This window comes from Oncorhynchus mykiss, chromosome 8 (assembly GCF_013265735.2).
Source record: "Oncorhynchus mykiss isolate Arlee chromosome 8, USDA_OmykA_1.1, whole genome shotgun sequence".
Lineage (NCBI taxonomy): Eukaryota > Metazoa > Chordata > Actinopteri > Salmoniformes > Salmonidae > Oncorhynchus > Oncorhynchus mykiss.
Window position 1 is genome coordinate 24,221,723 of NC_048572.1, and position 22,457 is coordinate 24,244,179.

The window sequence follows — 22,457 nt, forward strand, 5'->3', positions numbered from 1 at the left end:
GATAAGGTGGACTGTCTGTATTTCCAGACGGAAAAGAGGTAGATAAATTAGCTGGGACAAACTGACAAGAAAATAAAACGAAACAACCTCACAAAACATTTGATTTATCGAGCCGGCAGAAAGCTTTTGGATAAACACAAAAGGAATTGCTCTGGGTTGTCAAGACTCGTAAAGCATTTGTGCGACGTGGAAAAATAAACTGGAATAAAATCAAGTGGAGGCTGCTGAGCTTTCAAGAGTTTACAGATGAGGCAGGGCTGAAGACAAAGTAAATGCTAAATGGGTGTTTATTCATGTCCCAGTGCTCATGTAACTCTGAAAACATCCCTGTGTGTGTGTGTGTGTGTGTGTGTGTGTGTGTGTGTGTGTGTGTGTGTGTGTGTGTCTGACGTACTATATTACACTGCCCCAAGTTCCCACAGATAAATACAGTGAACATCATCAACCTAACTGATGCAGCAAACTATGGTATCACTCAATATTTTTCTCGAGGCTTTAGGCCTACATCAAGACTTAGATAAGAAACAGAACACCAACTTTTGCCCAAATCCTCCATTGACACCAAATGTAAGTCTGCCAGCCTGGCCAGATCACACAAAGCTAAATGTAAGTCTGCCAGCCTGGCCAGATAACACAAAGCTAAATGTAAGTCTGCCAGCCTGGCCAGATCACACAAAGCTAAATGTAAGTCTGCCAGCCTGGCCAGATAACACAAAGCTAAATGTAAGTCTGCCAGCCTGGCCAGATAACACAAAGCTAAATGTAAGTCTGCCAGCCTGGCCAGATAACACAAAGCTAAATGTAAGTCTGCCAGCCTGGCCAGATCACAGAAAGCTAAATGTAAGTCTGCCAGCCTGGCCAGATCACACAAAGCTAAATGTAAGTCTGCCAGCCTGTCCAGATAACACAAAGCTAAATGTAAGTCTGCCAGCCTGGCCAGATAACACAAAGCTAAATGTAAGTCTGCCAGCCTGGCCAGATAACACAAAGCTAAATGTAAGTCTGCCAGCCTGGCCAGATAACACAAAGCTAAATGTAAGTCTGCCAGCCTGGCCAGATAACACAAAGCTAAATGTAAGTCTGCCAGCCTGGCAAGATAACACAAAGCTAAATGTAAGTCTGCCAGCCTGGCCAGATCACACAAAGCTAAATGTAAGTTTGCCAGCCTGGCCAGATAACACAAAGCTAAATGTAAGTCTGGCCAGCCTGGCCAGATAACACAAAGCTAAATGTAAGTCTGGCCAGCCTGGCCAGATAACACAAAGCTAAATGTAAGTCTGCCAGCCTGGCCAGATAACACAAAGCTAAATGTAAGTCTGCCAGCCTGGCCAGAACACACAAAGCTAAATGTAAGTCTGCCAGCCTGGCCAGATAACACAAAGCTAAATGTGAATAAGCACAGAAACATATTTAACTGCACTCAATGGCTAAGCTGTTGCGTAGTCACCATGTTTATGCAAGCATTTGACGCATTCCCTACTAGGAAGTCTGCAGAACCCCTCCATTCTGAGGCTATTTCTGACTTCAGGTCTCAGTTCAGTAGCTAAATATACCCTGGTGCCTACCTATTACCTGTACCCTTGTCTTACACTGGGCTAACCCACAGAGACTCTATGAGTCATACTGTTGCATCCCCCCAGGGCCTGTCTGCCTGGCTATACAGGACCGGATGTAATGCTACATGAATGAATGGTGTGAGGAACTAGTTTATAACATGCTACTGAGAATGATGTTCCTAACCCAACCTGAGCATGTAAGATGATGTTGCAGGAGATTTCCATAACACTACCAGGCTCATCATCACTGTAGTCCAGCTCAATAGGCCTGATTAACCTTGGCTGGATGGATCCGGTCTCTCTCTCTCAGCAGTGACAACAGTGACCAGTTAAAGGCCATTGTAGGGTGAAGTTAAAACAAACGGTCCCTCTGCTACTTCACAGCTAATAAAGGTCTACACTACACCACAAAGCACAGAGGGCAGGTCAGACCATTGCACTGTACAGTACGTCCTGGTCTCACTCACTCACTTTCGCTCGCACGCACGCACGCACACACGCACACATGCATACACGCACACACACACACACTCCTCCAGCACAGCTGCATCCAGCTGGTCCCATCAGCCTCTCTCCCTCTCTCCTTCCCAACATTCATCAATTTATAGATTTTCCACTTGTATCCATGTCGGGGGCCTGGAGCCGGATGTTGCAATGCTCCTCCTCATTGTGATAAGTGACTGACTGAGCAACAACACAGCCCTTTGAGTTACACAGAGCAGGAACACACTGGACTTAAACAACAAACACTAGTGGAATTCAATCCAATCTGGATCCTAGCCTGGACTTCAAATCAAATCTTTCCCATGGACAAATAAACCACAGAATGGTTTGGGATACTGTAAAACCACAGAGCTATTAGCTCGGTAGACTCCCCATCACAGGTAGAACTACATGAGCATGGGCTGTCATTTGTAAAGGAATCCAATTGCCTGAACATAGCTACAGAGAGTCCAGCAGAACTACAACCCTAATCTAGTTCCCAGCTGTGTCATACTCTGAAACACAGCGCATCTCCATGTGCACCACAGCGTCTATGTTTTCCCCATGTCTCCCTTTCTATACAGGAGGTCTCAGGGAGTTTCCACTAGACTCTGAGGAACATATATTATCAACATGACTAAATGGCTTGGCATTAGGACTGAACCACATGTATTTGTCATTCCTTACAAATTGTTATCAGACGGTTCTATAAAACCCAGTGCTAAACAGTCTTTCAGGAGGAAGCCATTTTGATCCAGTCTACATGAGCTTACATGACAGCATCAGAGCTGTGTTGATCTCTGTGTTTGAGGTGATCAGCTATCTACTGCGAGAGCTACTCAGGTGACCAGTAAAGCATGCCAACTCTGTTCCAGACAAGCCTGCCACCTGGTGCTCCGGCCCAGAATGCATTCCACAGAGCTCTGAAACAGAATGGCATGGCTCCAGAAAGATATGGCTTTACAATGTTACAACAAGAACATAGCAGGGTTGGGTTGGATAGGCTCACCCCTACCCCCACAGCCTCCCTCCCTCCCCCCATTACCATCCACCTCTCTTCCCAGCCTGACTGACAGCCCCACAGTGTCTTCCCTGATCCACAGCTGGTAGCCTAAGTGGTTGGAAACTAGGTAGGGGCGTGTGTGTGTGTGTGTGTGTGTGTGTGTGTGTGTGTGTGTGTGTGTGTGTGTGTGTGTGTGTGTGTGTGTGTGTGTGTGTGTGCGTGCGTGCATTCTTGGGTTCGTGTCTGCATGTGTGCGTGTGCATTTGTGTGCATGCATTCGTGTGTCTGTGTATGCCTGTTTGTGCTTCATGCCTGTCAGGGCTGTGGCCCAGCATCTGTGACTGTGCCCCCCAGGGCCCAGAGGCATCGCCAGTCACCCTGCAGGGCCGGAGTCTAACGATGTGATGACACATAGCAACACCCTGCCATGTGCGACAGTAGCCAAGAACACATACACATATCTCCTCCTCCCTCTCTTACTCTTCCCACCCTGGCTTGTCTCCATATTTCTCTCATTGTATTTCTCTCATTCTCTGCCTCTAAATATTAAAAAGCTTTGGACACTCAAAACAACATTTTACTAAATTGGAGGGTTTTACTGCACAAATCCAATCACAAGAGGTAAGACAATCAATACATATCCTTATCAAAAAGACAATCAATACATATCCTTATTAAAAAGACAGTCAATACATATCCTTATTAAAAAGACAGTCAATACATATCCTTATCAAAAAGACAATCAATACATATCCTTATCAAAAAGACAATCAATACATATCCTTATTAAAAAGACAGTCAATACATATCCTTATTAAAAAGACAGTCAATACATATCCTTATCAAAAAGACAATCAATACATATCCTTATCAAAAAGACAATCAATACATATCCTTATTAAAAAGACAGTCAATACATATCCTTATCAAAAAGACAATCAATACATATCCTTATCAAAAAGACAATCAATACATATCCTTATCAAAAAGACAATCAATACATATCCTTATTAAAAAGACAGTCAATACATATCCTTATTAAAAAGACAGTCAATACATATCCTTATCAAAAAGACAATCAATACATATCCTTATCAAAAAGACAATCAATACATATCCTTATTAAAAAGACAGTCAATACATATCCTTATTAAAAAGACAGTCAATACATATCCTTATCAAAAAGACAATCAATACATATCCTTATCAAAAAGACAATCAATACATATCCTTATTAAAAAGACAGTCAATACATATCCTTATCAAAAAGACAATCAATACATATCCTTATCAAAAAGACAATCAATACATATCCTTATCAAAAAGACAATCAATACATATCCTTATTAAAAAGACAGTCAATACATATCCTTATTAAAAAGACAGTCAATACATATCCTTATCAAAAAGACAATCAATACATATCCTTATCAAAAAGACAATCAATACATATCCTTATTAAAAAGACAGTCAATACATATCCTTATCAAAAAGACAATCAATACATATCCTTATCAAAAAGACAGTCAATACATATCCTTATCAAAGGCGGTTGATACATATCCTTATCTAAAAGACAGTCAATACATATCCTTATCAAAAAGACAGTCAATACATATCCTTATCAAGAAGACGGTCGATACATATCCTTATCGAAAAGACAGCCAATACATATCCTTATCAAAAAGACAATTAAATACATATCCTTATCAAAAAGACAGTCTTATGGAAACTAGTTAGGAGCTGTGAATGGCAGCTCCTCAGAGTCAGTATGTGTGTGTGTATAGTGTGCAGTCGTGCATCAGTGTGTGTGTTAATATGATATACTGTATGTCTGTCTCAGGAAGCTGTTATTCAGGACCTAGGAGAGCTCACACACACACACACACACACACACACACACACACACACAACTCCCAGAGGTGAAGGTTGTGAGTGCGAGCCACTTCCTGTCGCTGCTCTGTGGAGGTGATTATGGTCTGGCTATCAGCCCTGGGCCAGAGGGATGCTCACTCACTGGATATTTCCATCTACTTTCCCTCACACAGGAGCAGGGCAGGAAGCTGCCAGCACACGCACACGCACACACACATGCACACACACACACATGTGTGCGTAGACAAGTCTTGGGCAGGCCACTTAGGTCCAAACAGTAGAAAAATGAAAATAATGTTTGGGACAAAAATACATAAACGGATAGAAAGTATGTTGAAGAGATAATGGACAAAGATAATGCAGGAAAATTAGGATTAAAACAGCATTGTTCTCTCTCAGCTCCATGGAAAAATTTATAGAATTGCAGGACATTTACTTTAAAACAGCACCCCTGCCAAGACAGGGACCTTTAAAATTTTCTTGCCCAGGGCCCGGACCAAATGCAGCCTGCCGAAAGACCAACACCCATTACCACAGGCCCACCCCCCCATCCACACCTACCACCTAAGCCATTTTTTGATCCAGAAGAAACCCTGCTCTTATCCAACAAATACTTCAGAAAACATCTGCCATATCCTCCACTACCAGCACAATACCATGACTCCCTTACAGCTGAAAACATCTGCCATATCCTCCACTACCAGCACAATACCATGACTCCCTTACAGCTGAAAACATCTGCCATATCCTCCACTACCAGCACAATACCATGACTCCCTTACAGCTGAAAACATCTGCCATATCCTCCACTACCAGCACAATACCATGACTCCCTTACAGCTGAAAACATCTGCCATATCCTCCACTACCAGCACAATACCATGACTCCCTTACAGCTGAAAACTCTGCCATATCCTCCACTACCAGCACAATACCATGACTCCCTTACAGCTGAAAACTCTGCCATATCCTCCACTACCAGCACAATACCATGACTCCCTTACAGCTGAAAACTCTGCCATATCCTCCACTACCAGCACAATACCATGACTCCCTTACAGCTGAAAACATCTGCCATATCCTCCACTACCAGCACAATACCATGACTCCCTTACAGCTGAAAACTCTGCCATATCCTCCACTACCAGCACAATACCATGACTCCCTTACAGCTGAAAACTCTGCCATATCCTCCACTACCAGCACAATACCATGACTCCCTTACAGCTGAAAACTCTGCCATATCCTCCACTACCAGCACAATACCATGACTCCCTTACAACTGAAAACTCTGCCATATCCTCCACTACCAGCACAATACCATGACTCCCTTACAGCTGAAAACTCTGCCATATCCTCCACTACCAGCACAATACCATGACTCCCTTACAGCTGAAAACTCTGCCATATCCTCCACTACCAGCACAATACCATGACTCCCTTACAGCTGAAAACTCTGCCATATCCTCCACTACCAGCACAATACCATGACTCCCTTACAGCTGAAAACTCTGCCATATCCTCCACTACCAGCACAATACCATGACTCCCTTACAGCTGAAAACTCTGCCATATCCTCCACTACCAGCACAATACCATGACTCCCTTACAGCTGAAAACATCTGCCATATCCTCCACTACCAGCACAATACCATGACTCCCTTACAGCTGAAAACTCTGCCATATCCTCCACTACCAGCACAATACCATGACTCCCTTACAGCTGAAAACTCTGCCATATCCTCCACTACCAGCACAATACCATGACTCCCTTACAGCTGAAAACTCTGCCATATCCTCCACTACCAGCACAATACCATGACTCCCTTACAGCTGAAAACATCTGCTATCTCCAATCAATACGTTCCAATAATACAATCATTTGGTGGGTGCTTATATTTGTCTACTGGAAAGATTCGATATCATTCCATACTACATCATGAAGCACCTCGTGAAAAGCCTAAAGCCATGAGTAGCTGTGGCAGTCTGTGGCAGTCTGTGGCAGTCTGTGGCAGTCTATAACTGGATAGTATTGATGAGTATGTGTGGTGTGTTTGAGAGCTGTCCCATATTTGCTTCCCCCGGAAGCATTTGTTGTGGAATCAGCAGCGCGGTGTGACCTTGTGACCTTCGCGTCACAGACATTGCAGGGTATGACAATAACAAGGCGTGCACACACACACACACAGCCTGTACATAAACACTTTATACCACAGTAACCGAAGATGGAAAAACCTAGCATTATTAATTATTCTACCACAAGGTAGTAGTAGTACAGTATGTGCATGATATTATGGAGAATTGACCAGTTTTGTATTTTTTGTATAGTTTATACTAGTTTGTTTGTGATTTATTGTACAAGGGAACATAAGATTGAGGTGTCCGGTTTGTGGCAGACCGCATCCAGAATGTGACCTGTATAACAGGTCAGTCTCAACAGATAGAGCCTTGTCACCATCATAAGAAGCATACACATAGCACCTGAGAGGATTCTGATTCAATCACTAGCTGTCTGGTGTTCTTGAGCTTTCATGAACCAAACAGAATTGTAAAGGTCTCTCTCTCTCTCTCTCTCTCCACAGAATTGGTGTTTGCAGTTACTGAGTTTGTGTACAAACTATAGACATGGTACAGCAACAGGACTCCTGAGGCTAATAATTAACCAGTGTGTGTGTGTGTGTGTGTGTGTGTGTGCGCATAGCTGCACATCATCCATTGCAACAACATTAGCACAAGCTAGATAATCTTTCAACCCAGAAGACAGACTGCAAGTTGTTCTCAGATATCCCCAGAAATACAATAAAAAACAGATTTGTTATTCAGTTTATTAATGACTTGTTCCCAGGTCGTTGAGATAGCTAAGCAAATACAGCAATGTGTTTTTAATTAGAATGATTTGTCATTTCATTAGGAACCAGACCATCAAGGATGATCAAGCCTTTTCCCACGGTCAGTAAACGCCAACTCTAACACACATCCACTCAAACAGACAGCGTTCTTCATCTACTGTCATTCATTTGTTCAGCTTGCAACATTTCAGCTCTGTTTTATTTGTTGTTAATCTGATTGAAAGTTTGCAGAGAAAGTGTCAGAGACTGTCTGCACGAGATGAATGGGGCCCGTACAGGTATTTTATTTTGCTGCCTCAGATAATGACCCATATCAAACAATTGTCTGCTATGTCTTCTCAGAGCGTGGTGGGGTGCACTGTGCCCATTGACAGCCAGCGATGAACCCAGAACAGGTTCATTAGAGAGCTCTAACGAGTGATCACTCAAATCAAGCGGTAATATACTAGAATCCTTTTGACCAGGTGTACCTAGAATCGCCCTGGAATGTCAGATACTTATACTGTCACCTGAAGGGTAGAGCAGGGTGTTATGTAACTAATCACGGCTGGAGGTTGGATGTTAATGGCTATCTCTCCTCCCATTACCTGAGGCTAAAGCTTCATGAGTTTGGTAAAGTGTAGGCCTACCGTGTGTGTGTGTGCCTGGGGGATGTGTGAGTGACTTCAGTATAATATGAGTGAATAAGACTATGAGAGAGAGCACAATATGACTGTGCATTCAGTATGAGTGTTAGTTTTAGTGTGTGTGTGTGTGTGTGTGTGTGTGTGTGTGTGTGTGTGTGTGATGGTGCACAGCGGACCAACATCTATTAGTCCCAAACGTACCAATCAGTCTCTTTACCTCAGCTCACCACGATGGTCACTCCTATTGTCATACACACGCACACACACACACCCCTTCGCTCTCTAAATCCCTTCAGCCCCAACACGAAGGTCACTTCTATTACCGTTCAACCGTGTCTCCAGGCAAGAGTGAGCAGCACAGGCTCCCAGAGGAATAACTTACAGCGTCAACAAGGAAGAAAAAAACAAAACAGGAGGATCTGCGGCACCAGGAGGATCTGCTGTTCACAACAAACAGAGTACGATGAGTGGTTGTGAAAGTATTTCTACTGAACAAAAATATAAATACAACAATTTAAACTAATTTACTGAGTTACAGTTCACATAAGGAAATCAGTCAAATGAAATAAATTCATTAGGCCCTAGCTGTGGGTCAGCCTGAGACAGTTTTTCCCCACAAAAAGGCTTTATTACAGACAGAAACACTCCTCAGTTTCATCAGCTGGTCTCAGACGATCCCACAGGTGAAGAAGCAGGATGTGGAGGTCCTGGGCTGGCGTGGTTACACGTGGTCTGCAGTTGTGAGGCCGGTTGGACATATTGCCAGATTCTCTGAAACAATGTTGAAGGCGGCTTAAGGAAGAGAAATGAACATTTAGTTCTCTGGCAACAGCTCTGGTGTTCATTCCTGCAGTCAGCATGCCAATTGCACGCTCCCTCAAAACTTGAGACATCTGTGGCATTGTGTTGTGTGACAAAACTGCACATTTTAGAGTGGCCTTTTATTGTCTTTTATTGTTCAGTATGGCTTTTTATTGTTTTATTGTGTAATGGTCATGCTGTTTAAGCAGCTTCTTGATATGCCAGCACCTGTCAGGTGGATGGATTATCTTGCCAAAGGAGAAATGTTCACTAACAGGGATGTAAACACATTTAGAGAAATAAGCTTTTTGTGTGTAGGGAGAAATGATGGGATCTTTTATTTCAGCTCATGCAACATGGACCTACACTTTACATGTTGCGTTTATATTTGTGTCCAGTGTAATTAGACGCAATACTTTGTGAATTGTGAAGAAATAAAATAACAAACCGTTTTCAGTTAGAAAGCCAGAAGGGAAGGAAAATAAATTACCTTTCCTATCTAACTCGCTCATCCTGGCAAGATGCTATTACCATAATATATTATAGAGAGAGAAAGCAATGAAAAAGGCCCAGCAAACCCTTACAAGCTGGCATCTTTGAAAACCAATTACGCTATACATTTGCAAATGTCTTCTAAAGGGCATTCTGGACTTTGTTGTCAAAGCAAAGGCTCCTCGTTTTCTTTAAGGAGATAGGGAGAAGAGAGAGAGATGGAGACGGAGAGAGAGAAGAAGAGCGAGTCAGAGAGAGCGAGAACTGGAGAGAGAGAGCGGTGAGAGAGAGACAATAAGAGTCTGATCCATTCTCTGAAACTCTGGTGGAGAGATATCTGGAGTAGGGGATTTATTTACAACCTTGGGTAACAGCACAAACACATCTCACTGCTGTGTCCACCTAACCGATTGACTGAGAACTGCCATCAATAATCCACAGCCTATTATACACAGCAGCATAATGTAAAAGATGCTTGACTCATCGCTGTGCAGAGGAGTCCAGCATGAAGGAGAAAATTAAAACCACACAAGAAGATACCTATAGATATAGAAACATATTTATACAGATGTAGGATCTTAATTTGAGCCAGTCTCCCATAGCAGGACAATCTTGCAGCAACAGGAAATATGAATTATTACGTGGATTCTAATTAATGGCCATTTTTGTTACGATTTAAAACATTTTCGTAAGGGATTTCAAAGTGGAAATTACAAACTTTAGAAGCCTTTTTAAACCTCAAACACATTACAAGTTTAAAATGTCCTGTGTTGGAAAGTTATCCTGCAACAGGGTGATCAAATTAAGATCCTACATCTGTAGGACCAGAGGGGACCATCAGCAGCTCTTTCCTTCTCCGCATCAGAGAAAATTATGTGAGGAAAGAACTCTAACAGGGACACTTAGAGTAAATATCAACGGTGGATTTAATCCAGCAGGCATCTGCAGCCTAGAGGATGAGAAAGCATTGTTTTGTTGGACATGAAGTGAGAAAGCTCAGGCATGGTGCGGGTGTTGAAAATTCAGCAGGGACAGAGCGGGGACACAGACACAAAGAGAGAAAGAGAGAAAGAGAGAAAGAGAGAAAGAGAGAAAGAGAGAAAGAGAGAAAGAGAGAAAGAGAGAAAGAGAGAAAGAGAGAAAGAGAGAAAGAGAGAAAGAGAGAAAGAGAGAAAGAGAGAAAGAGAGAAAGAGAGAAAGAGAGAAAGAGAGAAAGAGAGAAAGAGAGAAAGAGAGAAAGAGAGAAAGAGAGAAAGAGAGAAAGAGAGAAAGAGAGAAAGAGAGAAAGAGAGAAAGAGAGAAAGAGAGAAAGAGAGAAAGAGAGAAAGAGAGAAAGAGAGAAAGAGAGAAAGAGAGAGAGAGAGAGAGAGAGAGAGAGAGAGAAGCAGTGAATGGGAGGACAAACCCTTTCCGGACCTCAGTCAGTGTCAGAGATGAAACAGGGATTATAGATTTTATCGATCTCATTCATTCACAATGCCTTTGCGTTTTCTAAAATGGTCTCAACAACTCCCCTAAAGAGTAGGAAACTTACCCAGTCACTGAAGATGGCCACACAGGAATTTTATTACAGTGTAGCCATCTTCACATATACAGTATATCGTAACCTTTGAGGTGCTAACTCGGATGGAACTTTGTTGTGTTTGGTCAAACCAGTCTTTAAAACTGCACATTGATAGTCACTCCCGTACATGGATATTGCATTGTAACCACAAGGCTTCAAAACAAAAAGCCCAAGTCTCTGTGTGTATCCTCGCTGGCTAACTCAATAAAGTGGAGACGGAGGAATGTTAATGCTTTTCTGCTGCAAAACCATCAGCACTTTTTCTGTTCCCGCCACCCCATAAATGTTGTTCAGAGAGCAACCGTCTGATACAGCACTCTTAACACAGTGTCTTGTTACCCAGATACTGTTTCAGCTAATCTCCTTAAACTTTGGCCAACCTTGCAGCAGACAGGATCATAGGGTAGGGGGTCGACGCACACAGAGTACTTAGTCTAAGTAAACTATCCATGCGGCGCAAAAGGCCATACTTGTAGCTGGGCACATAAAAGTGATATGCCCATATAAAGTAGAAACGACGGGTTACATAACCGCTAACCTCACATTTAGATTCCTTACAATGTTGTCAGGAAACTTGGGATCTTCAGAGAGGAACTGACCGCTCAGGGTGTCACCCCCAGCTCCAGTTTTTCCCCATTAATCAGCTATTTTCTTCCGCTACTTCCTTGTTTCGGACATTCCATTAATAGCCAACTTCGTCCTTCCATTAAGGAGGAAACTTTCCATTGGTGTTGCATTTCTGAGCCCTCTCCCTTTCAACGCCCTGGCTGTAATAGTGTATGGGGCAGAGGACACACTAGTCTAGGGTCTAGCCAACACATTGCCTTTCAGAGACTCCCCTTCTGATCCAAGGTGTTCTCTCACCCCAGCTAAAGCTGCTATCAGACACTAAAACCTACACAATCGGGTCGTTCCTTTTGAGTAGTGTAACTACTTTTTAAATGTTTATTTCACCTTATTGTAACATTGGCATAAAGAGCACATGTTCACGTGGATAAAAAACACTTTTTCCCCCCCATCTCAAGAAAAAAAAAAAAAGACTTGAATGAGTCCCAAATAAAGTAACAGGATTGATGATTTCATCTTACACCAGCCATAAATCTCCTTGTAACAGGAAAAATGGAAGCTTGTTGTGTGCAACAGGGAGGGGCAATTGAATGCAAGCGTCACAACAAACAAACAAAAAATGATAGAAAGTGTAGAACCGGCTCACCTGATTTTACACTGTGATTTGACTATCACATGTTCAATGTTCCTTTAGAAATAAATATTTTTAACAAGTTGTAGTTTCACCATATTAAAAGGAGAGTTCAGCTCACGTACCAGGGTTGACCTTAAAATGAGGAACAGGTTGTTGTTTTTGGACATTAAAATGACTAATAACATGAAATAAATAATAACGTTTAGAAATGACTTTACCATGATGGTGAAAACATTTTGGGGTTAAGTGGGTTCAAATCTTCCTAGGAGTCACAGAGGGTACACTGAGACACATCAAAATGCTGAATTATGGCACTTTGTCTTTATTCATATAACAAATCTGATTTATTAGAATTTCCACGTGGTCTATAGCACTTTGTTTAATATAACAGGCTTTTAAAATGCAACATTTGTGCACAAATATTGACTTAAAATATCAAAAGGGGTGCAATTTTGTGAAACGACCCACTTACATTCTCAACAGGAACGTGTTGCAGCATTCAAAGGACAAAGAAAATAACCTTGTAGAAGAAAACAGAGAAGGCGCAACACGTCAGTCTCCTGAACTCTCCCTGTCAACTGCAATGCCATGTCAGTCAGTCCCCGTCGCCCTGGTTATGAATCATACTCAGACTCCTCCACTGTACCTTGACATTTCCAAGCTGACGATCAATACCATCGATTGTGAAAAGGCCCTGAGCAGTGAAGGACTATAGGAAAAGGTCTGTGGCACACAGGTGGAAGGGATTCCATCCTTACAGCCATTTAGTATTAGTCTTGGAGGTGCTCTGGCTCAAACAACCTTCAGCTCTACAAGTGGCTGTGTCTCACCCCAAGTCCTGGAAACAGTCTGGAGCCTCAACGGCGAGGACATTCAGAGATAAATCACGTAGTTAGAACTTGGAACTGAGAGGGCCAACAATGACACTCCAAATTCCATTGCAGTCCACTGGGGCTTTAGGACTGACTGATTTTCCATCCCCACTCCCCAGACAGACTTAACTATTAATAGAAACAAGCTAATAACACTACGTAGCTATAAATAGTCATGATTCATTACGGAGGGCTTTCCATCAAGGTAATCTTATCACAGAAACTTGAATTGATTCTGGCCCGGGTCCACAAACAGAAACTACGCTTCAGTCGTCGTGGCCAACAAGGGTCAAGCAATTTGAGGGCGAGGCAAATCAGGAAGAAAAACAGACAGGGAAACATCCAGGTTCTGTTGGGCTGATTTCTTCCTGGTAGATCAGTCAGCAGAAGCAGAGGTACTGACTGGTGTCGCCTTGTCAGGCTGGTGTTAAGGTTCAGCATGGCTCATTATATAGACGGAAATGGAATGGTGATGCTTATACTGGTTGTCATGGCAGCACATGTATGTTTTATGCATATTGACGTCCCTCAAGTCACGTGATCCCACTCTCCGTAGGGAAGATCTTTAAACAAGTTAACATTCTCAAGACTGCAGGCCCAGACGGATTCCCAGGACACGTACTGAGAGCATGCGCTGACCAGCTGGCAAGTGTCTTCGCTGACATTTTCAACCTCTCCCTGACCCAGTTGGTAATACCTACATGTTTCAAGCAGACCACCATGTGCCCAAGAATGCCAAGGTAACCTGTGTAAATGACTATCGCCCCATAGCAATCACATCTGTAGCCATGAAATGCTTAGAATGGCTCACTTCAACACCATCATCCCAGACACCCTGGACCCACTCTAATTCACATACCCCCGCCAACAGATCCACAGACGACACAACCTTTTTTGCACTCCAGACTTCCCTTTCCCACCTGGACAAAAGGAACACCTACGTGAGATTGCTGTTCACCGACTACAGCGCAACGTTCAACACCATAAACTAAGGACCCTGGGATTAAACACCTCCCTGTGCAACTGGATCCTGGACTTCCTGACTGGCCGCCCACAGGTGGTAAGGGTAGGCAACAACACATCCGCCACGCTGACCCTCAACACGGGGGGCCCGCACGGGGGTGCGTGCTTAGTTTGCAGACAACATGAAAGTGGTAGGCCTGATCACCGATGAGACAGCCTACAAGGAGGAGGTCAGAGACCTGGCAGTGCGGTGCCAGTACAACAACCTCTCCTTCAACATCAGAAAGACACAGGAGTTTATCGTGGATTAGAGGAAACGGAGGGCCCGAGGACGCCTCCATTCACATCGACCGGGCTGTAGAGAACTGTAAGTTCCTTGGTGTCCACATCACTAAGGACCTGTCATGGTCCAAAACACATCAACACAGTCATGAAGAGGGCACGACAACACCTCTTCCCCATCAGGAGGCTGAAAAGATTTGGCATGGGCCCTCAGATCCTCAAAACGTTCTACAGCTGCACCATTGAGAGCATCTTGACTGGCTGCATCACCACCTGGTATGTCAACTGCTTGGAATCTGACCACAAGGCGCTACAGAGGGTAGAGCATATGGCCCAGTACATTGCCCTTCTTTTTGTTGCACTTACTCTCTTGCACTGGCTCTCTCTTGCACTGGCTCTCTTACTCTCACACATACTAAAGTGACACTCCCACATACACACACACACTACATACGCTCACACACACAAAAATGCATGCATATTGAAACCACACACACACGCACACACTACATACGCTCACACACACTCACACACACAAAAATGCATGCGTATTGATGCCACGCACACTCACACACACACACACACACACGGTGCTCCAGCTCTGTTTATTAGCTATCCTGATTACCTAGTCACTTTTACCTCTACACAATACCTCAATTACCTAATACCCCAGCACATTGAATGGGTACTCCTTGTATATAGCCTTATTACTTTGTGTTCATATTTTGTGTTACTATATCTTTTTCTATTTGCAAATGTTCTTACTTTTTAACTCTTAATTGTTGGGAAAGTGCTAGCAAGCATTTCACGGTAAAGTCCACACCTGTTGTATCCGACGCATGTGACAAATAACATTTGATTTGATATGTGACTGGGATGGGTGATAGATCACCTTTAGCCTGCCGCTGTACTGGAGGAATGGCTTCTGTATGCATCTGTCACACAGCATAAGGCTCAAAGAAGCGGGGTGGTCAACCAGCTAATGTCTCTCCTCTGACTGACGCAGGCTGGGTTGGGGCAAGGATGGAGCTGGGGTTAGGGCAGGGTAAGAGGATGGAGTGGGGGTTGGGACAGGGGCAGGGACTGTTGACTGGGGCTGGGATTGTTGACTGGGGCAGAAATACCGGTCTAGTGCAGTTCCTCTGGTTTGTTCACATGACCTCAGCTCCAGACACAAAAGCACTGAGGGGACCACACACACCACAACAGGACCAAGAGTTCTGGATGAGAAAGCCTGAGGAAGTATGTCCATTTTCAGCGGTAAAGCAGAGGGAGTGGACTGGACTCACTCTTTCTTAGTCTTCATTATTTTCATCTCACAAACAACAAGAAGTATGTCAGTTCATGTACAAGGGGGAGCAGAGGTCAAGGTCTAGATGACCATTGTCCTCAGATGCTGAGATTCAAAGAGCCCTTCCCTAATGGACAGCAGATAGAACTTCAGACAAGTCATATGGCTCTGTGGACATCCCTTAGGACTCCTCAGCCACATTTCAAAACCACTGCCTGCCAAGATGGTGATCAGAAGAATGCATAGCAAGAGCCACAAAACAGTGGACGACCACTGATCTGACCTTTAGCTGGGAACTGGATGACATAACAGGCCTGACAGGCCGAGCCCGGGTAATGGTGGTTTATGAGGACAGTGTGGGGTACGAGGACAGCCCGAGAGACATGATACCCATCAGCAGACCAGATAAATGGAGAAAATGGCTGCCAGGCATCCACAGAGTGGAGTGCAGTAGGTCAGAGAGATATTTGCTGTGTTTGTTTGCCAAGGACAAATTGCCCTCAATAAGACATTTATTTAATTTATTCATTTACATTTTAGTCATTAAGCAGACGCTCTGCAATCGCCATGCGCTACCAACTGAGCCACACGGGACCGCGTGGAGAATCAATATGTCATACAGAATATGAGAATCAAACAGTCATACAGTAGATAACAAGATCTGTGGAGGAAGCATGGACCAGGAGGAAAAACAAGGTCAATGTGACCTTTACAATTTCATCACCTTTGAATCACACTTTTCCTCAGATGGGTTGCCAAATGAGAACAAACTAGGCCTGAGTGAAAATAGCAGGGGGAACATTGTGCAACTATCTCCCCCATAGATAGGAAGAGAGTGGTTTGACCTTACCTTGCCATCCTGCTCCTCAAACACGGACTGGTCCACGTTGCAGGCAAATAGGGAGGTGGGTAGGTCGTTGAAGTCGGTGATCTGATGGAAGCTGTCACCCAGCGTGGAAACTCCCACAGTGCTTTGCAGCACCAGCAGCTCCTCTCCTCCCAGAAGGTAGACCCGCTGGTAGAACGTGGCTTTTCTCAGGTTGGAAAATAAATGATCCCCCTTCATGACTAGAGACAGAGAGAGAAAGAGAGAGAGAGAGAGAGATTTCTTCACACAGGGTCGTGGGGTTAGACAGGGATGCAGCTTAAGCCCCACCCTCTTCAACATATATATCAACGAATTGGCGCGGGCACTAGAAAAGTCTGCAGCACCCGGCCTCCCCCTGCTAGAATCCGAAGTCAAATGTCTGCTGTTTGCCGATGATCTGTTGCTTCTGTCACCAACCAAGGACGGCCTACAGCAGCACCTAGATCTTATGCACAGATTCTGTCAGACCTGGGCCCTGACAGTAAATCTCAGTAAGACCAAAATAATGGTGTTCCAAAAAAGGTCCAGTCACCAGGACCACAAATACAAATTCCATCTAGACACTGTTGCCCTAGAGCACACAAAAAACTATACATACCTTGGCCTAAACATCAGCGCCACAGGTAACTTCCACAAAGCTGTGAACAATCTGAGAGACAAGCCAAGAAGGGCATTCTATGCCATCAAAAGAAACATACATTTCAACATACCAATTAGGATTAGGCTAAAAATACTTGAATCAGTCATAGAGCCCATTGCCCTTTATGGTTGTGAGGTCTGGGGTCCGCTCACCAACCAAGACTTCACAAAATGGGACAAACACCAAATTGAGACTCTGCACGCAGAATTCTGCAAAAATATCCTCCGTGTACAACGTAGAACACCAAATAACGCATGCAGAGCAGAATTAGGCCGATACCCACTAATTATCAAAATCCAGAAAAGAGCCGTTAAATTCTACAACCACCTAAAAGGAAGCGATTCACAAACCTTCCATAACAAAGCCATCACCTACAGAGAGATGAACCTGGAGAAGAGTCCCCTAAGCAAGCTGGTCCTGGGGCTCTGTTCACAAACACACCCTACAGAGCCCCAGGACAACAGCACAATTAGACCCAACCAAATCATGAGAAAACAACAAGATAATTACTTAACACATTGGAAAGAATTAACAAAAAAACAGAGCAAACTAGAATGCTATTTGGCCCTACACAGAGAGTACACAGCGGCAGAATACCTGACCACTGTGACTGACCCAAAATTAAGGAAAGCTTTGACTATGTACAGACTCAGTGAGCATAGCCTTGCTATTGAGAAAGGCCGCCGTAGGCAGACATGGCTCTCAAGAGAAGACAGGCTATGTGCTCACTGCCCACAAAATGAGGTGGAAACTGAGCTGCACTTCCTAACCTCCTGCCCAATGTATGACCATATTAGAGAGACATATTTCCCTCAGATTACACAGATCCACAAAGAATTCGAAAACAAATCCAATTTTGAAAAACTCCCATATCTACTGGGTGAAATTCCACAGTGTGCCATCACAGCAGCAAGATTTGTGACCTGTTGCCACGAGAAAAGGGCAACCAGTGAAGAACACACACCATTGTAAATACAACCCATATGTATGCTTATTTATTTTATCTTGTGTCCTTTAACCATTTGTACATTGTTAAAACACTGTATGTATATATATATATATATATATATATATATATATATATATATATATATATATGACATTTGTAATGTCTTTACTGTTTTGAAACCTCTGTATGTGTAATGTTTACTGTTCATTTTTGTTGTTTTTCACTTTATATATTCACTTTGTATGTTGTCTACCTCACTTGCTTTGGCAATGTTAACACATGTTTCCCATGCCAATAAAGCCCTTGAATTGAATTGAATTGAATTGAATTGAGAGAGAGAGAGAGAGTGAGAGAGAGAGATGAGGGTGAGCTCAGTCCAAATGCTGTGATGAATCCTTGCAGAGAGTAATGGTGGCTTCAAGGGTGGAGGAAGTGGACAGTCAAACTGTCCTTCGTACCAGTTCAATGGGAAGGCTAACTGACCACTGATGTTACTGAATAATGGAGCTCAAACTCAGTCCGTTAAATACACACAACTAGTCCTGTTGGTTTGCATCTCTAGCTCATGTCCTAGAATAACAAATGTGTTCTGAGATTAACCTTCCAGGCTGTTTTACTATGACATCATCTTGGTTATGAACCCCTGTACCCCCACCTCTCCCTCCCTCCCTCCCTCCCTCTCTTACCCATCTATATTTTCTCATATATCTAAAGTGAACCTAGCATGATTCAGATGAAATGGTGATCTGATTAATCAGACTGGTTATAGAGTCTTTTTACACTCTCTCTGCTCTCACAACTACTGATGCCTTCTAAAACACTCCACAGGAAAGTAAAAGAACAACACTGAGAGACAGACAGGCAGACAGAGAGAGAGACAGGCAGTCAGAAAGAGAGAGATAGAGAGATAGAGAGAAAGAGTCAGAGCGAGAGCGAATAGAGAAAGAGAGTGTTTACCTCTCTAAACCCCAGCCAACAGATGTTAATCTCTGGCCCAGGTCAGTAATATTCTGGCAAAAGATTAGGTGATGGGTTTAGGATGGGTGCTCCCACAGAGGTGTAATGGGGGAAGGAATGGGGATGGAAGGAGGAGAGATGGAGAGGAGTGGAGGAGAGGGATGTGGTAGAAAAGAGGAGAGGATGATTGGAGGGTGAGAGGGTAGAGTAGAGGTTGGAGAGAGGTGGAGTAGGGGAGTAGAACAGAGATAAAAGTGGAGAGAGGAAGGGAGGGAGGTGGAGGTGAGAAGGAGATAGGGAGAAGTGGAGGAACAAGGGGCTTGTCACACCTTCCCGTCATGAATACACCCCGACATGTCCAGTCCACCGGCAAGCCAGCACTGTCACCACATGGTTATTTTAGGATCAATAGCCCATCACCTGTCACACACACACACACACACAAACACACACAAAAGGCTATAGATAGTGGCTGTCTGGATCATTCCTGGCCTGTGTAAACGCTGCTATAAATAGCTGCAGAACTAATGAAATGCACAGATCGCTGGGGCACCTGATTAAATTGAAGTGTTCCAGACCAGTAGGGCCTCGTTTCATTTCAATATCAGAAGCGTGCCCTGTGTTCTAAGACAAGGCTGTTAGTGAGCCCAAAACAAGAGCACGCACACACACACACATACAGATGCTCTTGCACACACACACTCACGGACGCTAGCTCTCGACTCGCACGCAAACACACGGATGCTCTCTCTCTCGGACACACACGGATGCGCTCTCTTTCGCTCACACACACAGCCATTTGTCTCTGCTGTCTGTCTCTGCTGAAGGGATGTGTGTCTGTGTTTGACAGTCAGAGTGGAACAGGCCTAGAGAATAGAATGAATCAGACACAGTATTCCATTCATGCATTCAGAACTGTGAGTCAGCCTTTGATGTGCTGTCTGTCTGTCAGTCAGTCAGTCTGTCACCTGTATGCTTGTTCACTCATCATTTCAGATGAAATATGATGGATTCAGATTCAATATATTAAGCACTGTAGTTTTCAAATAACCTGAATGATAAACAAGGCTTAATGTCAATTCTCATTATCAATGCAACCAATGGACCACAATCAATTGACCATCGAATTACTGTTCTGCAAACTAACTAGTGCTAACTAAGCAGCAAGGAACATTCGACAAACCACGAGGTAAATGGTTAAAATCATTAGGCATTATTGATTGGCCCATTGTAGAATATTTCAATTGTCACTAGTTCCATTTCACTGACCTCATGGCTGGATGGTAAACACATGCTTATCAGAGCACCGACAGAGATATGGATGATAGTGGTGGTGATGTAGCCAGCATCACATGGCTTGACAAGGATAAACTTTAGCTCAGAAACCCACCTGATGAATGAGGTCACTAACGTACCATCGTGTCAATGTGCAACAACAACAAAAAACATGTAGGATTCAATAGTTCATATTATCTATAATAAAGTGCAGTGCGATATTGATTACTGAATGTTATGACCGTATGCGACACAAGCACTGAAAAGGCATGCTTTATATCACAGTAATTACAAAATCCAACCAGTTACTGACTGTCTATGCAACAGTTAGATCAGGAATGTCTCATCCACACCGCACAGGAAAGCAACAATATGAGGCAAACATACTCGTTCAGACTTTCAATGAGTCATATCTGCAGAGGTTTAACCAAGAGCAACCTGTTGATGTCAGAGGGGAAAATGTCTGGAGGGCCCGCGCTTTTGCTGTCAGAATACCACAACGTTCTCATGGGAAAGAGAGAAACACCCGAACACTGCGCTTGACATGAGTAGCCTTCCAGCACCTCACATTTTCTATGGCTTGAGCTCCTGTTCCTCTTACAGAATATTAGTTCAAAAGTATCGTGGAGCTCCTGCACCTTAATATAAACAGCCCCGCACCCAAAACGAGTACCGGCATCTATTTCGGTCCAAGTCGAGCACTGCCGAATCATACCTGACAGCCCACCTCAGGTCGGATACTAATAGGCTACATGTACTTTTCATGGAGGCTGTTGAATATTGAATAATAATAATAATAATAATAATTCAAGATTAATAGACAAGTAGTCTATAGACAAATAGACAAGTATTCTTAAACCTTACATTCAATTGCAGCAGTATTCGCCAATAAATCCATTCTGCTTGCAATGTTACAAAATACTCAATGGTGACTGTCTATCATGTTTAAAGAAGGTGAGTGCATTGACAGCTGGTATTTCGGTCTCAGAACGGTCAAAGTCACTAAAGCATCCTAGGGGTTACATTGGGGGAGTGGAGTAACATCACCTCTAAATTGCCAAGCAACATAAATTGAAGGTAAACTAAACAGATTTATACATATGAAAAATAATATAGCATAGCATACGTTATTCTCAAAGCAGCCAATTGTGCAGGTCAGCACAGTTGCATCGCTAACAAAATCCCAAATGTAGGCTAACCTCTATTCAAACTCGTTCTCTCGCAAGTTAGAGCACTTTCTCACCCGCTGACTTTACCCTATCCACACCCCATAGCTTCAATGCAACGCAAGCGACACTTTGCATCACTGTCAATTTTCCACAGAAACGCGATCTGCGAAACCGGAGTCGCCATCGCTTCTCTCTACCTGTATGTGCAGTGTGTATCGGTCGGACTGGCGTGTCTTCAGCGTTGCCTCTACCTCCTAACTCTTCTTCGTGAATCAACCTTGCATTCCAGCTGCGAGCCGATATTATCCTGACGTTTTTGCAGACAGCTTGACTCACCAATGACTGGCCTGCTGCATCCAAATTATATTTGTGTTACCCAGTAATGAAATGCAGCTATCACCACAGGGGGCATTATTTGACCAATAGTCTAGGCTACTCCGGAGCGGAGGGTCTAAAAAAATAACTACAAATGAACGTCAGCGCTTTCTTTCGCGCGCACTTGCAGGCTGGTGTGGTGTTTGCTGGCTTCATGTAGAATCAAATCAAACATGTCTGATGACATTTACTGCGGTCATAGGCCACGCAAATAATGTGCAGTCGATATTTGACAATCAGATGCCAGTGCAAGAAACGTATTTGTTTCGGTAAGCTAATGATTGGTGTCATTCATAGGTGGCAGTTGTCTGGGATATTTTAGCCCGTTGAACTCTGAGCATGTTTGTTCATTGAACACTGAAATTT

General features: G+C 43.5%; 1 protein-coding gene across 2 annotated transcripts in view; it reads right to left on the reverse strand.

The window, feature by feature from the left end:
• LOC110529653 (calcipressin-2) overlaps positions 1 to 22,158 on the reverse strand; it is a 118,123-nt gene extending 95,965 nt beyond the window's left edge. The window contains exons 1-2 of one of the 2 annotated variants that reach the window (XM_021612052.2): positions 21,914 to 22,153; positions 16,709 to 16,926 (exon numbers count right to left, since the gene is read on the reverse strand). In XM_021612052.2, the coding sequence (XP_021467727.2) occupies positions 16,709 to 16,924 (216 nt within the window). In that variant the 5' untranslated portion in view covers positions 16,925 to 16,926; positions 21,914 to 22,153. Of the gene's footprint in view, positions 1 to 16,708; positions 16,927 to 21,913 lie in introns of both variants that reach the window. The other variant, XM_021612056.2, reaches the window with a different exon arrangement.
• Positions 22,159 to 22,457: the final 299 nt, after the last annotated feature.